At 39.1% G+C, this 16,810-nt stretch overlaps 1 protein-coding gene across 3 annotated transcripts in view; it reads right to left on the bottom strand.

The window, feature by feature from the left end:
• Window positions 1-2,366: 2,366 nt before the first annotated feature.
• Window positions 2,367-16,810, bottom strand: part of NKD1 (NKD inhibitor of WNT signaling pathway 1) — a 112,829-nt gene continuing 98,385 nt past the window's right edge. For all 3 annotated transcript variants that reach the window (XM_055818835.1, XM_055818833.1, XM_055818834.1), the window contains 4 exons: window positions 14,695-14,842; window positions 13,587-13,671; window positions 8,546-8,676; window positions 2,367-7,785 (listed from right to left, as the gene is read on the bottom strand). In XM_055818835.1, coding sequence (XP_055674810.1) covers window positions 7,211-7,785; window positions 8,546-8,676; window positions 13,587-13,671; window positions 14,695-14,842 — 939 coding nt within the window. In that variant the 3' untranslated portion in view covers window positions 2,367-7,210. The remainder of the gene's footprint in view (window positions 7,786-8,545; window positions 8,677-13,586; window positions 13,672-14,694; window positions 14,843-16,810) is intronic.

Below are 16,810 nucleotides of genomic sequence, written 5' to 3'. Positions count from 1 at the left end.
AACCACTATGACTTACACTTATAAGTCATGGTCACTAGCTAAAATGACTGCTTATTTTAGACTCCTAAGTTGTCAAGATTGTAATCTTTAAATTAATTGATTTTAGCATCCATTTATTAGACCAGGAAAATTGTTACAAAAACCTGTCCGTGAGCAGTCCAAGCTATGAGTGTCCCAGGGCCCTGATTCCAAGCGAGTGTAAATTGAATTACCTCTGTTTACATCTGCCGATCCAGTACAGCTACACAAAGTCTCCATTGAAACCCATTGAAGTCACGTGTGCAGAGCCGTTGAGGGCTATGGCCTTAACAGATGGCATACTCAAATGGCAAGAAGTTGCGATTATAGACATCAAAAGTAAAAAATACTCCCTGAGAAGGCTATAAAGAGACAGGAGGAATGTGAGGCCCACAGTGCTGCTTTTTGCTTCCCTTCATACTTTCGCACTTACTGGAAACTCCAAGTCTCCTTAATTGAGCTTTTCCTCCCCTCCACCCCTTGCAGGGCGAGAGGGTTAATTGCTTCAGACTGAAACACTATAATTTTCATGCTCCTGCTTCCTAATGGCACGTTGAGTATGTAAGGATGCCCTGGGCACGCACTGCACGGGAGTCTATACAGCGCTCGGAGCAAGGACGCAATAAATAGCTCCAGACCTCACGGCCATGGGTATCTATATGGCACCACATCTACGACTTTAAAAATCAGCACTGGCCAAGTGAGACCTTAATACTAATTGCCATAGCCTTTCACTGTTTATCTTAGTTGAGCTAGCGTTACCAGTCCTGGTTGTTAACAACCTCAAGTGGCACTTTATTCATCTATCAACAGCCTTATCCTGTGAACAAGCAAGCGAAGAACTATAAACACCCACTCCAGAGTCACTTTGTAGGTTTAAGCTAAAGCCCACAGAAAAAGACCATTCACAGGACTCCAGTGAGAACATACAAAATACAATCTCCAAACCAGTGTTTTAATCTACAAAGTTTTATTTGTCTTTTTAAACTTGTAAACCATAAAAAGAGCTTATCAAATTACTGAAATTAATACAAGAAAAAATGATGACTCATATAGCAAACTGAAGGTCCAAATTCCAAGACATGCATGGGGCTCTTCTGGCTTCCATTTGTGAAGCTGAAGACAAATTTGGCCCAGGTTGTTAGGTGCTTTATTAGAAAATTCACAAAGCCTCAACGTGCTATACTTTGTGAACAGAACAGTATGGGGAGGATTAACTGCAAGAATAAGCACTCAGCACTAGAAGGATCTGAACCCCATATCTTCACCCACAAAGTACAGGCTCACCAAGAGAGTACATCTCTTACCTGGCAGCAATTACAGGCTGCTTTGTCTATATGGACTAGGCACTCAAAGGAAGACACAAACCCCACTTCATAGGCTTGTCATAAAAAACAGAAAGCGCAGTGCACAAAATTACCAGTATGCCTGATACTGTTCATCTTTGCTCATTGCCAACTTTATGAAGCCCCTTAATATCATGTCTCCAACATTCTTACAAAACTTCTGGAACTTCCTTCTCTCAGACCTCGAAACACTAGGCTGGCAAGGCAATCGATAGGTCCAGTCTGCCATTTCTTGTGATATAAAGATCGTATTTTGTGTCAGTAGATTTCACAAGCATAGTTAGTGCTTAATGTTTAGAAAAATCAGGACAGATATCAAAGCCTTGGGCAACATTTGACCAACTTATGTGCGTTCGTAATCAAACAGAAAAAGAACGGATGCTGCTATTCAAAACATATTCTAAAGAATATTGAAAACATCTGTAGAAACACCTCCGCTTCTGAAAAAAAAATTTCCCTCAGCTTGGACAGGGACTCAGGAAACTGGGGCATAATTCCTTGTTCTGCCACAGCCCTAGCGCTGATTATCTAGAACTCCCCTTCCTTGCGCCTCCTGCTGCACACTGGAGAATGACCTCTTCTAGACAGTTTTTCAAGCTCTCCCAGTGAAAAGCGTTGTGTAAACTACTGTTGCTGTTTTATGAGCAACAAATGTACTATAAAATATTCAAAAAAATATGAATATAGCTTCTCCTTACAGTATTTCCTGCCTCTTGCCTGTCTTCCCCCACCCCTCTGCTGGACAGTTCTGTGCTATCCCTACACTTCTCAAATCTTTCCATCCTTTCCTTGCCAGTCTTTCTTTACAGCTCCAACCCTCAGAGCAATCCATCTGAATAGTCCTTTAGTCCTGCTGTTTTAAAACAAAGACATTAGAAGATCTCATCCATGTGATTTCTATCATTTTAGCTCAGTAGGATCCAATTACCTAGAATCATGAGAAGCCAAAAAAATCCCAAAACAGCCCCTTCCAAGTCAAATCAACTGAACATCTGTCAAATATGCAAATAAAATAATTTATTATGTGATAAATCGAGGCTGGTTTTGCTGCTAAGTGCACTAGAAAAGAAGAGAAATCTTCTTCCAGAAGCTATTTAGAAAGCACATTAAGTTCAATTTTTCTTTCATGGGTTTTCAAACATGTTTCTGCTTGGTACATTTTTTAAAAAAAGAAGGCTGACAACTAACAGGATGCTGAATATAACTTGGTTCTCAGCAAAACCATGAATAAGTCATGTTTGAAAACATACTTTCAGATCTTGATGAATTGCATCAAGGTAATTAAAGGTGAGACTTGATTAGCTGACACGTTTCCAAACATGAACGTTCTTGCCTGTACTCCAGGCAAAAATTATGGTGAACATTTTTTGCAAATTTTCTAGCATGATGAGTTTTTCTCAAGCAAAATCTAGGCCCCAAGGGGCCCAACCTTCCTGTTAATTGAAATACAAATGAAATCTGTCATTCAATAATTGAGGTACACAATGACATATGGAGAACAGTAAGCATTCATCGTATCTGTATACTTATGTGGCAACTTGCAGACTGTTGAGCATACACAGTACTTAATCCCTTTACAAAAGATCACCTCTGTCAGAATCCATCTTGTGCCACTCACTAACTTCTGCCAGAGGACACACACTCACACACACACACATATGTATGTATATATACACACATACATATATACACACACACACCTTTAAGGTACTTCTCCAGCTATATTTTGCTGTTCTGTGCTCATGATCGCTAAAGTAGGAAGGCAGTTATAAAGATGAGATTTTGGGCCTTTTAATTTGGTATGGCCTTAAGGGGCTGATCTGCCGATGTGCTAGCAGAACCTGTACTTCCTCATCCAAGGGCAGAACTGGGTCTTAATTTCTAATACTGACTAAATGACGTGTGGATGTTTCAAAGACGTTTGGAGGTGCCTTGAGGACCTCCAATGACATGACTGTAAAGCACAGTATTTGCTGCTGATCTTAATTAATTTACTAGCTTGATCTCTTACAGTATACACTTCCATTTCATATTAGCTACTACAAAACCATCAGCAGTAAGATGCGTAAAAATAAATACTGAAATCACTGTCTGCATATTATGTAGACTTCAAACCCACATTCCTGGAATGAAATTATAGGCACCCTGAAGCCAGTGGGAATCTGGCAGTCTTGCCAGAGATTTTACTTCACAATCCTTAGCTTAATTTACTTTGTATTAGGTGGCCATGAAGTTGTGAGAAGAGCTAAGCAATCCTTCTTTTCAAAAACCTGGCTTCCCAAAAATTGCAGCTGGTAGAGGTGAGCAAAATTTTTCTGTTAAAATTTTTTCAGCAAGTAGTGCAAATTTTGGAATTGGCTTAGTTTTGCTGTATTGCTTTCTGTAAAAACAGAAGTAGTAAGTGAAAAGGCTGGAGTTTTCATTTGAAATGACTTCATGGCACTCCATTTTACTTTTAAACAGTAATAATATACTCAAGTCTGAATATTTTTTTCCTTGGAACTGAAATGTTTTGTTTAACCAGAAACTAATCTATTTTAAATTGTGATTCAGCCAGTTTTGAGCAACTTAAAATTACATATATATATATACATATATATACACGCACACAAAGGTTGCCAATTAATAACAAGCTGAAAAATCAGTTACTCAACACAGACCTAACGGTAGGGAACAAGAAATATAACTTTGAATTTTGATAGTTTAAATATATGGAACCAAAGCATATCCATTCCATACCTTATGGCCTGATCCTGTTAATGCAAGTTCTTTGATCAGTGGGATCTGCAAGCACTGACAGCAATTGCAATAAGCCCCTGAAATCCACAACAAGAAGAAGGAAATATACTTTCTGAACTAGTAAAACTTTAATTAACAGGGGGTTCTCTTGGCACAGTTTTTGCTGTTAAATAAATAAAGCATTTAGTCAAAACCATCTCTATTTACTATACAAAATACTGAAAAGCGAACATTTTTAAAAGATACGGAAATTTAAGGTTCTGTGAAAAGAAACTGTGCTACATGTTATTCACACTTAATGCACGTAACAACTGCAACACAGTACTTAGATACTGTATGTTCATACATGGCTGGTGTAAAGTTTTTCTATGGGGATGCCACGTTATTAAAATGTATTTGTATTTCACAGAATCTGAGCAAGGTAGAATTTGCCTTTCGAATCTCCAAATACAACAAACCAAAATAAATCAATGCAAGGTTGTAACCAATAGTCAGTTGTGTTACATTTCAGCGTTCACTTGGCACAGCTACTACTGCATACTTTTTAATCGTTTCTTATTGGTGCTGTTATCTTTTCCAGGAAAATATCTTTGGGTAAAAGAGCATTTATGCCCCTTTGCTGCCCTCTCTGAGAAAAACCCACGGTTCTGAAAGCATTCTAGCTTTCCAGAACATCTTCTGGTTTTCAGCAGCAATCTGCATTAAAAAGATTGACTAAGAAACAATTCCCACCTCCCAGTCTTTCTGGCATATGCTCTACTGAAAAGAGAACAGCTTTAACTACATCTTCAAAACAAATAGCATGGCATCCCTTCTTAGATGGAATGTACACTTGTGTGTTTGCATGCGGTATAACATAAGTCACTTGAATACATCAGACTTTGTTAACACTATAATATAAATAAGCTTATTCCTTCTACTAGACATATAAATGCCTTTTTTTTTTTTTTTTGCAGTCCATAATTATATATACATTGAAAAAGAATGATACACAAGCAGCAAAAAAGGCTTAGACTAGAACAACTCAGTGGTAACTAACCAAATTTGCGGCCTTTCCATATTTTCATTACAGAAAATTCTGCATATAAATATTTTTGGACTTTAGGAATTTTAAAAATAAACAGAACAGTATAGTTGTCACACAGATCAAACACATTTTAAAAAACATTTTGTTAGATTTAACAGAACACATGGTTGACAGCTAAAAAAAAAACAAACCAGATTTTTTAAAGAGGACAATAAGTCTAAACAACTGCTGATCCAGGGAGACAAGAGGTGGACCTAATTACCATGAAACAGTGATTCTATTCCAATTCCACAAGAAGGCAAGGGTTTCTATTTTTCTTTAAAAGTTGATTCCCTGTTCTTAGAAAGGACAACATCCCTCTACAACTGGTCAGCAGTATGGTAATACTCCATTTTGGACTGATCAAAACTCTAGTCGGAAAGAAACCCACCCCAATCATAAAGGGCTTATAACAATGTGGGATAATTACACTTTACAATATATACTATAGACAAAATACCACAACATTTAAAATAATTAAAACCAAAAGTAAGTATGTTTATAGAACAATTATGTTTTCCTGTGAGAATTCCTTGGCTTTAATGTTCCAAAAGCAATGTAGGTGTTTGTCTACCTGCAAAATGGTGATCTGTACAAAATCCAACTGAATGTATTATAAATCTGGGCCCCACAGAAAGTAAAACTTCAACGTTCTGACCCTTTTTTTCACTTTTCCAATTAGCTTTTGACTTTCAAATTTCTCAGCAGCCAGTAAGTTCTTGTGAGTATGGTCTCATTCTCCTTCACGGAATGGAAGCCCTTTGATACAGAAAAAGCAGAAGAGGCCCGAATGATTGTGAATGATATTTTTCTACATGTTGAATTGTCTCTAAAATGGGAAACGCACAAATTGGTAGGTGCTGGGGAAATTTAAAATGGAGGCACCTAAGAAAATGCCATGGCATATGTTTCTAAAAAGTCACTGTTGAGGAAAAAAAAAAAAAGTTAATATACAAACCACAGATTTCTAAAACACAACAAAATGTACCTGAGAGTGTGCATATTTTTATATATATATTTATATTTATATTTTATATATATTTGCCAACATTTAAAGTGAGAAAGTATATTTTCCTCAATTCCTCAAAACAAAGAACTGTGGATTTAAACAAAACAAAAACCAAAACGAAACAAAACAAAAAACGCAAACAACCCCTCTCCTTCTCAAACCCCCATGAATGATACTTATGGCCCAAGCACTAAAGTCTAGTGATGCATTTGAAAACCCCATTTCACATCCTCCTCTTTTCAAATGGTTACCCCAAACAGAATGGAGAGTAAGCAAGATTAAAACCAAAAATAAAAGAACTATATTTAAATATTACCCAGTATATAACAGACTGTACTTGTGTCAGCGAAGAATCTCCAAAAAAATAAAGCGTGAGTTGAACAAATGTAGCTCTGTTGACAAGTATAGCTAATATTTCCTTGTAATTATTAAGATAATTTGAAAGGATGTGAACACAAACAGGCTACATGAATGCAGTATATTAAAATCCCCCCTGTAGCACATTACAATCAATAAAAAGAAAATAAAATCTGAATAATACTAGAGGTAGCAGCTGTTTGTATTTTCCATTATTCTGAGTATCTCTGGAGTCCAACCCTTCGAACATTGCTCCCCTGATAAAAGGCTTGTGTGCGATCAGCCGACATACAGCAGAGTGGTAAGCTAGATGTCTGCAATAATGTTTGAAGTATCTTTCCTACTACAATGGAAGTAGTACTTGTAAAGAAGTGCGTTGACGACCTGTATTAAATCACAGCTCAAAAAGCTATGGCTGTTTGCTGTTTTACAAGCCACTTTAAAAAATAATAAAATTTAAAAAAAAATCCACAAGGTGTTTAAGTAAGCTATGCCGTTCCACAACATATAAATAGGGTAAGTTTCAAGAGTTCCATATAACCTCTAAAATATATGCTAGCTGAATATTAATGGAGTAACAATAATATTAATCATAGTAATGCCTTAGTTCTGGTATCACAAGAACATGTTTCCTTCATATGGGATGATTCTTGGAGGATGTTGGTGGGATTTCTTCTATGTCTGGTAGAAGTGATGGTAGTGGTGGTGGTGCTCATGGTGGTGGTGGTGCTCATGTCTTTGTATCATTTGTCCAACTTGGCCTTCATATAAAATGACTGTGGGCAGGTCTCTCACATGTTCCTTTTCCACAACTGTCCCTGGAGACTGGAAGGTTTTGCACATTTGGTGATTATCCTTTGCCCTCTGCTTATGTTTCTTGTGAACCTGTTGAGATTGCAAGGGGAGGTAAGGAACATTCTGGCCCACCCGTGCACTTGGGGAAGCCATTGGCATGGGTGCCCCTTGAAAAGGCTTATTTCTAACTGCCCTTCCAGGATGCACAGGGGCAATGTTTTTGCCCTGGGCCTTGGGAGACCTCACAAATTGCTTGTTTGAGTCCTGGTTCCGAAGCCTCTGTTGGATTTCTGCAATCTTGGCATATGAACTTTCAGCCAGATTGATGTGGCTTGGATCAACCACTTGAGATTTCCTATGGTGAGCATGGAAGGTTTCAGGTTCATGAGAACGGGATCTAGTCTGATTCACAACTCTGCTTGGTGGGTCATGTTTTTGAGCTGCTGGAGGAGATCCTAGGAAATAACAAGCTGAGTTAGTCATCTAGTATTTCAAAGTTTTAATTAATAGCATGCAGTTGGCAGGGGTAGCATTATCGGCAGAGTGATTTTTTCCTAAGGAAGAGAATGCAATTATAGCTGTCTAGTTTAATTACCTTTAATAATTCTGACTAGTAACTAACGCACACACAGATATATGTACATATCTATGTAAGAGTGAATGTGTGTGTGTACAGAAGGCTCTCCATTACCTTCTCTTGGTCATCATCTCTCTGAAATTCACCAAAATAATTGTGAGTGGAATACCAAAATCTTGGCAGAGGACAGGGAAAGGGAGGAAATCCAGATCCCTTTAATTTGGGAACAGAAGCCAAAATTCCAGGTATGAACCCACATTCTCCTATTTTTGGGTCAGCAGTGAGTACAAAATACGTGCTGGTAGCATCTTGGGAACGAGCCCAGCATTCAAAAATCACAGTCTTCACCTCACCCATAGACTAAACTTAATAATTCAGATGTAAAGATTGTTCTTCTAGGCTCACCTCCAAGTTTAGCTACACAAACAAGTACTTCAAAGCAGGCTTGCAGCACATTAGCCACTCCATTGTGATACCACCTTCACCAATAATTATCCTGCAGTATTCACACAGTCCTATTCCTTCCAGTAAGTCACTACAGACAAATCACACAGGTTCACAATTCACTGCCCCTGATGTGGAACATGCAACTGAAGAAAGAAAGGACAAAAAGATTGCAACATAAATTACCAAATTACCTGGCCCAAACTTTGATGTGTAGTTTTCTATTCCTGCAAGATCCAAATAGTGGTTTCTCCTTTCAATGTTCTCATCAACACAATGACGATAGCACCCACTTTGCTCTGGATTGTTCTCACTCTGGTGGTATCTGTCAGCAGGAAGCAAAATTACAATTCAGCAGAACTTCTTTAAAGTTGTGATCACCATCTGCAAACCAACAACTAATGGCCCCTTTGAAGTGACAGGAGTTGTTCACAAAGAAACAACAAACGCTTGAAATTCTGGATGACTGGATTTGCTAAGTCGATAGGCCTGAACTGACTGTTCTTTCCCCCCAGTGTTGAAAGGCAAAGGAGGCTTTCAAATTGCATCATGCATGCAAAAACAAATAAAAATGCTCCTAGGGTTTATTACATTCTGTCTTAGGGCCAAACCATTCAACTGGTTCTCCAATTTGGACACACCAAAGAAAAACTGCTCTTTGATTCACAACTGTTGCTACCGCTGTCAGGAAGCGCTGGGGTACGCCTTGTGTCAGATAAACGCTCACGTGTGTATCTGCTTCAGAAAGACAGGCAGCAGGACAGGTGTAGGAACTAGAGAGAGCCTGAGAAAGGAAGGTGTTGGTAGGACACCCAGAGATAACCGCCGCTTTCCAAAATACAATTAATAAGGTCAGATCAGCCGCTGGCTTCAGAATCTCAACTCCTTTTCCTGCTCAGCTTTGCAATTTTATTTATAGCAGAACTATTTCCTGAGAATGAATATCTGAAATACCATTCATTTATGAGGCAGAAAAGAAGTCAGACAGAGGTTTACAGTATTGTAGCCCATAATGCCGAACAATTTAATTCAGCAATTTAAATGGATGTCTGCCGATATGAACAATATTTTCAATATAACCCACAGGACAAGCAGAAAACTCTTGATTAAGTCTCTGCTTGTCATTCAGATAGTTCAGCCTCCAAGAACAAAAGATAGGCTTTGCTCTTTCTCTTTGCAATTGCACTGATGTCAACCTAAGACCAGAATTTGGCCTTGCATCCTACATCAGTTGCTAAATATGGGTGGTGCCCATTACTCTACTTTTAGTTTATTAACACATTTCCAGGTTTCCAGAAGCTGCTGATCCCACTGAGCTTTGGCACAAACTGCTTTCCTGGTCTAGCGTAGTACTGTTCAGGGACATTACAGAACTGAGTCCCCCATGCCTCTGTCAGATACAGGTCTACAGTTTCTTTGATAAAAGTCGTAAGACTTGACCTACCTGGAAGATCATTTTTGCTCTGCTTTGATAGAGGTAGAGTCTCCTGAATGGAGGAGAGTCTGCCTGGAAAGCAGGTAAGCTTTAAAGACTCTGAGTCTGCTTTGAACTCCAGAAGTGACATGGGGGTACTGTCAAAAAAAGAAGGAATGTCCAGATATTCTTTATTTTTTTGGATACATAGCCAACTCCATAACACCTTTACAGGCTGTTACACTTTAGCAGGTCAACATAAAAGACCTCTGGGGCTAGAACCTGGCTAAGTGAAGTTGTTAGGCATGAACTGCCTACAGAAACCCTGGGACTTGCACACATGTGCGGAAGACAATGCACAGCTAACCCAGAAAAAACATCATTGCATTTCATCCAACACAATTAAGCAACACTGTATACAGCACTGTCTGTTGAAAACAAAGTTAACAGAGAACCTTGGGGTTTTTGTTACTGTAATAAATTCCATCTCTCATCAAGACAGTGGAGAAAACTACGCCAGTACTGCCACAGCCCTGCATTCTAATAGCTTTCTTACATACAAGATGACGTTCAACAATATTCATGCACATATACATGGTGAAGCAATTATATACTGATGAGAGATGGGCTCCACTGTCAAAGAGAACTTTCAATACTTCTGAGAACTGAAGCGTCTGGCATCCAGCCGCACAATTCTCTCCTGCATACACATGGGAAGACACAGGCATGTATCAGCCATGTATCAAGCACAGTGTGTAAAAACGTAGTACTGTTACTGGTTTTTGCTTTGCTTTGGTTTGGTTTTTAATAAAAAAAGGCATCTGCTTAAGTGTTTGTGGCGTGTATGAAAGCGCCTCTTAAAATTCCCACACTGGAGTGTCATGCTGATGGTAATAAGCACACAGCAGTGTAGTAGGTGAGGGGAACAGAGCAGTGACAGAGCACTGGGTAGAAAAAAGCAAGGACGCTTCCTGACAGCTACGCACACTGGTAACAGAGTTTAAGTCAGTCAGGGAGAAATCACTTAAGCAGAAAAAAAATATGAGAGTGAGAACGTATCTGTGCAGGTAAAAGGAGGATGTTTTAGAGGCCAGTGTGCATCATATTTTCCCTGTTGCACTACACAAAATATAAACTAGAATGGCATGAAGATACTCAGTCCACAAGGCTGCCTGCCAGTGCTCTCCCACCATCCATTTCGTACCACATGTGCCAGACACGCTAGCTATGAATCTAGCTACTTGATCTTGATGCTTGCATTAGCCCTACAGGTGAAAGCTCCTGCCTGCAGCTTCCAGCAGATGAAAAATCTAACCCAACTATCTCCCGCCTTCAGGATAAAAACATTTTAATCCATTTTATCTTGAATATTAATCACATCTTGCCTAGAATTCCTAAGTGACTGAATTTGTGAAATCTGTGCACTTCTCACAAGTCCTCATTGCTGCTTTCAAAGGGGAAGCTTCTGCATTAATATCGTGAGATTCTGATATGAGCCTCAGGGAGCTTTCCTGAGGGTTAGCAATTCGGCTAGAGTGCACAAACATCCTTGCAACATACACAGTGTGAACAGGACATTCTTTATCCTGTGCACATTTAATGAGATGCAAGAAAAACTGTCAGATGCTGACAGTTGTCTGATGCGGACATACTCTGCTCAAGATACAGATTTATACTGTCTAGGGGGTGAGAAGGACAAATGCAGCAGAGGCAAGATTCTACCCCAACATTTGATGCCTCTATGACTGGATTTAAGTGGAAATGGCTGCTGTTCATAAGACCACTACATTTGCAAAACCAGGAATTTAAGGTGGATGGGAGGGGAACTTCAAACAGAAAGGGGATTTTTGCTTTTGTTAGGTTAGTTTGATAGGTTATCAAACAAAAGCAGTCCATTCAATTCACACAGGGCAAACCTTTGCTAATGGGCAGAGGGATCTGAACAACACATCTAGGCCAGCAAGCAAAGCCATGGAGCATTCTTTAGTTCACAGAGGATTTTGTACAGAGTTGCTAACAGAAGATTAGAAGTCATTTTAGTCTTCTTTTAATCTGAAATGTGATTGTACTGGGATTTACTCACTGGGATAACTCACTAGCATTTTTATTCTTTCAAAAAAAGGGAGGCACTGTTTTGTTGTCATTTTTAATAAGACTGAATGCTCCTTCTCCTGATAAATGTATTTGGACAAATATCCCTAAATCCAAGGAATGCCAAAAGTGGATTTTTTATTTTTTTTTTTAATTTGCAGCTGAAGAAACAAACACAACTAATGATTCAATGTCATTACTGTAGCATTTCAGCAAACACTTCCCTCTGCCTCAGCATGAACCACAAAATCCTAAAACAAACCTATACATCAAGACAACCTGTTTGGATGAACTGATCTACATTAAAATGCACCAAAAATATCTGCTTTTGATTTGTTTTTCTATCTATTAAAACAGCAAATTCAGAAAAGGAATAGCACACCTACATGTGACTGAGAGATTAACATTTTCCTTAGCTGTTAAAAAGTTTTATTACTTGAAAAATACATTGCAAATTATTATCACGTACTCTGAAGTTCAGTGCAGGTAATATCAGGTAGGTAGAACTCATGATAACAGGATAGATACACAAGATTACACATTTTCAGAGGAGAAAGGCCTGTTCTGGACTGGCATCCAAAATAAGATTGTACATTCAACAAAACATTTTTTTTACCTAACAGATGACTGCAAGTGTTCCTGCAGCCCTTCATAAAAGAAGCCACTGTGCTTGTGCTTTATTGGAAATGGATGCATTCTGAGTCACACAGGCTGGATTCCATTGAAAGATAACAGACAGGTGTTTTTTCAAATGGTGAAATGAATTCTGAAACTTTTTTTTTTTTAAAAGAGAGAAATTAAATTAACCCAGTTGTCCCGCAAGATTACATTAAATATACTGGCTCTAAGCAAAGCAGGCTAATTCCTACAGGGGTACTACCTACTGACTAACTCTGTGAGGGAGAAGTTGACCTAAAGCAGATGTGGCATCGGGGAAGCACAGTTTCTGGCAGATGGGAGCCAGCGGAGATGACCGCTCTGCTAAGTCACTGTGAGGCGGCAAGAAGGAGATGAATTTTCCTCTACCGAATGTGCAAACACACTTTGCAAGTGGAGCTGAGCAATCCCCCAGTTGCTCTAAACCAGAACCACCTCAGCAGAATGGAGCATGGAGCAGGCAGCCTGCTGGAAGCTCTTGCTTGTCACTTACTCTGTGGGACGTAGCCTACGTAGCCCACTTGCTGTAAAGCTGACTGCTGCTCTGCTGTGAGCTCCCTTCTTTCCTCCTTCTGCTAGGTACTGTACACCCAGTGCCAGCTCAAAGCTTCCTCCTTTAGATGGAAAGGTGGTAAGGAGAAGCAGGTCTGTTCTGACCTAATAAACAAGATTGACTTAATAAAGCTTGGAGCTAACTGAGCTGACCAGTGAAAAAGAAGGGCTGGAAGGAGGACAAGAGAAAGGCCCCTAGGAAGATGGAAAGGTTTTAGGAAACTTTTAGACAAAAGGCTGTGCTTATAAACACCACTAGTAGGTCCAATATTTGCAGATGGCATCTAAAAAGACACTGCATGTCCTCCAAAAAGCCAACAGAAGAAAATTTGAGTAATGGGTGCTACTGATTGCTTTTCTGTTTTAATATACAAACTATCCATCCATGGAATCTGCTGGCAGTTCCACAGTGAAAAATCCTGTAATTCCTCTATTTTTTAAAAAGCAAGCAAGCAAGCAGTGGTTGAGGTTTCCTCAGAGGCACCCAGTGCCTGTCAGGAGGCAGGGTTCTTTCCCCTTACCTGAGAGAAGCCCGCTGCTTCTTCTCAGAGCTTCTTACTTCTTCATTAGCTTTGCTTTCAGCTCTGTGTCTGGCATTCTGCAAATCTGCCAAGAGAAAGTACATTATTCTCACCTTACTGTCCCTGCTGATCAGCATAACCAACATGCTACACTGCAAATACATTTTTTTCTTGTCAGCAGATCAAGATGTAATGTATCATTTTGTGTAAACTTCTCAAAAGTAATTTTGTCCACATGATAGATTTTAGGCAGCCATAACCCTGACTGTAGGACACTACTCATGGTTAGGCTGCAAGCTATGTGGCAGGTTAAATGGAGCCACATTCACACGGATAGACTTGCCCCTCAGGAGGGCTCGTAGTCAGGAGCCTGACACTGTACTAGTGCAACACCTAGCTCCCCAGCAGTGTGAATTTGCTTATGTCTGCACTTGACTGAGTGGATGTATATATTAAAACTGAGGTAAAAAGGCTCTCCTTTTGGATAAGGTACCCACATTTTCTACGGAAGTATTACTTTTTAAAGTATTTCAGTTTCGTACTACTTTACTTACTGAGGTAATTACGCTGATAAAACTATTATTACAGTGCATATAAGGTGAATAAGCCATCAGAGTACAAGCCATTTTATAATGGCAGGCTCTGTCAGTATAGAAGAATGTGCAAATTTTATGCATGGATGCATAAAAGTTATTTATGCTGAATTGTTTATTCTTATTCAGCAGCAGTGATAACTATGCACTTGCAAAAAACGTTTTATATCACTACACTTGTTTCCACACAAACTGAGCACTGTAATATCAGCAGAGTTCAAGTGGTACAAGTCAAAAAGGCCTTGCAGTACACAAAGACAATTAGACAACACTTGCTGATTCCAAAAAGAAACAGTCAGTCAGAAGAGGTAACCCTAATCTCCTTAAGAGATACTGAAAGAAGGGTAGGCAACTTTGCACCCAAGGTCTTAAAACAGGTTCATGGGGTTTAAAATACATAATCATTTTCCTTTAAGTATATATTTATTTGTATTAACAACATACGAAGATGGATTTTTAAGGGAGTCTTGAAGTTTTTCCTGTTTTTTTTCCAATGGCTGATTGCGCATCCTTACCAGTATGATTTAACAAGATACTCTTTTTCTTCTGGCTGCCATCTGGTGCCACAGTAAGTTTCACTCGCAGAGTTTTGCTGGAACTAGGAGAATGGTTTACTGACGCATCAACTACCTCATAGATGGTATGAAGCAAGCTGGTAATATCCTATAGTTGGATTGAAACACAAAAAGACAAACTATTGTGAAAATGGTGTGAAGCGTAGTGCTTTGATACTTATAACTATTTTGGGCTTGGGGACTATTAAATGCTGAAACATCCTCAGAATTCACTGAATTTAAAAGAGCCGAACTTGCACAGAACCTTAAAACCTTCATCAAGTGGGATAAGATCTATGAAATGGGGCAAACCAGATCAAAACACTGAAAAGCAGCACAAGGTATGCAGGTTTCCCAAAACTGAATCAGCAAAATTGTGTTCTGCCCCTTCTTTTTGATTTCAACAGAACCCAGGAATTCATACTGCACTTTAAAATTGAGTTCACAGGACCAAAACAAATACAGCAATTGAAGAAAATCTTGGACATCACAGTCTTACTTCTTTGTGGGATTTTTTTCTTGGGATAGTTAAATGATTGATTATATAGAGGAAAACCAGTAAGGGAAGTGGCGGAACTGTAAACCTTAGGCTTGGAAATAAATGATGTCTGAATGTCACCACTATATGTGTTTTGGGGTCTAGTTTATTTTGCAAAATTCAAACCAGTTCTAAGCATACATTGTTGAACAGCAAAGATTATCCAGTTAGGCCTATTACAGAACAGTCTTCACACTTCTCTTTGAAGGCAATGGGATGTGAACAAATGCTTTCATGTCTGGCTATATCAGAAAGAACACTAGCTAATTTTAATAAGCCAACTGTTTCAAAGCAGAGGAACACTGTTTGGTAGCTGGCGATGCTCAGAGGTCTCTCAGGTTGATCTAATCCAGCCAGTCTCAAATAAGGTACTGCCTTAAATTGCCAGGATGAAAAGCAGATCTCTTGGCTCACTGCTTTTCCTCAAAGGGATTTCACCTAAATTGATCTTGGGCACCAACCTAAGGCCAAAGCATACTACTGATCATTGTAGGCTGTAAAGATCCCATTCAATGAATATCTGAGAATTTCTCCATGCTGGTCTTCCCTATTCCTTGATTTATCCCAGTACATAACCTCTTTCCAGGTGCCTGTGAGCATGATGGAAATATCTACATTATCATTTTGTAAGTACACGTGGTTCTGAGGATCAAGAGTCAGGTCTATAAAAATTCAAAACCTCCACTATATTTCCTTTTCCCAGGGGTCTTGCCCATAATAACAGCAGCTCGTAGTATGCCCTACTGGGTCCCAGCGCTTTAGTAGTCAATATAGCACACAGTCCTCATTAGCTAACCAGCTTTAAAGGTTACACAGAAATACTAATTTCTAGTCACACAGAATCTACGGAAATACTGACCTTATGGTCAGGACAAATGATTTTACAGTAGGTGATTTTCCAACTCAAAAGACAGAATGAATAACTAAATCCTAGAGGGTCCAGACTTTGCCTTAACATGCACCCTAACTTTTCTGAACTTTTTGGAATTTCTCCAGACTTGTGAGTTTAAGACAATATATTCATAAAAAGAGAGCAGAATTTGCAGTGTCTCCTTTATTTCCCCACTGACATATTTTTTCTACCATTGCTGCAAGAGTCTCTACGTATGGGCTGTTACTACCATGTCGGTAGCTGCTTTCTATCCTCTTGACAAGAACTATTGTCTAAAGCTTGAATGAGGGAAAGACTGCTCAGTGACAATCTGGTGGACACCTCACAGCTCTTTAACACATCTCACTTCTCTCACTGCCACCCTAATTTGAAACCCAGCCAGCCTCTAAATAGACACAGTTGTATCTGACAGCCAGCTTGAAGGGCTGCATCTTTTTTATCTATGAGAAAAAACACCCAACTAAGCAAGAACACAGACAGACAAACAAAACATATCTGTTGTTTTACATGCCCTCCATAAATTATGTTCTAGGAGCATTGTGCTATAATCCTGCACCTTGATAAGCCAGACCTTCCCCTTCAGCACAATACTTAAGCACCATATTTATTCTTAAGAGGGCTTCATATACTCAGCGCTTTGGTGAATG

Source organism: Falco peregrinus, chromosome 14 (genome assembly GCF_023634155.1).
Source record: "Falco peregrinus isolate bFalPer1 chromosome 14, bFalPer1.pri, whole genome shotgun sequence".
Classification (NCBI taxonomy): domain Eukaryota; kingdom Metazoa; phylum Chordata; class Aves; order Falconiformes; family Falconidae; genus Falco; species Falco peregrinus.
The sequence above is the reverse complement of the archived record's forward strand: the minus strand, read 5'-3'. Positions and strand labels throughout refer to the sequence as shown.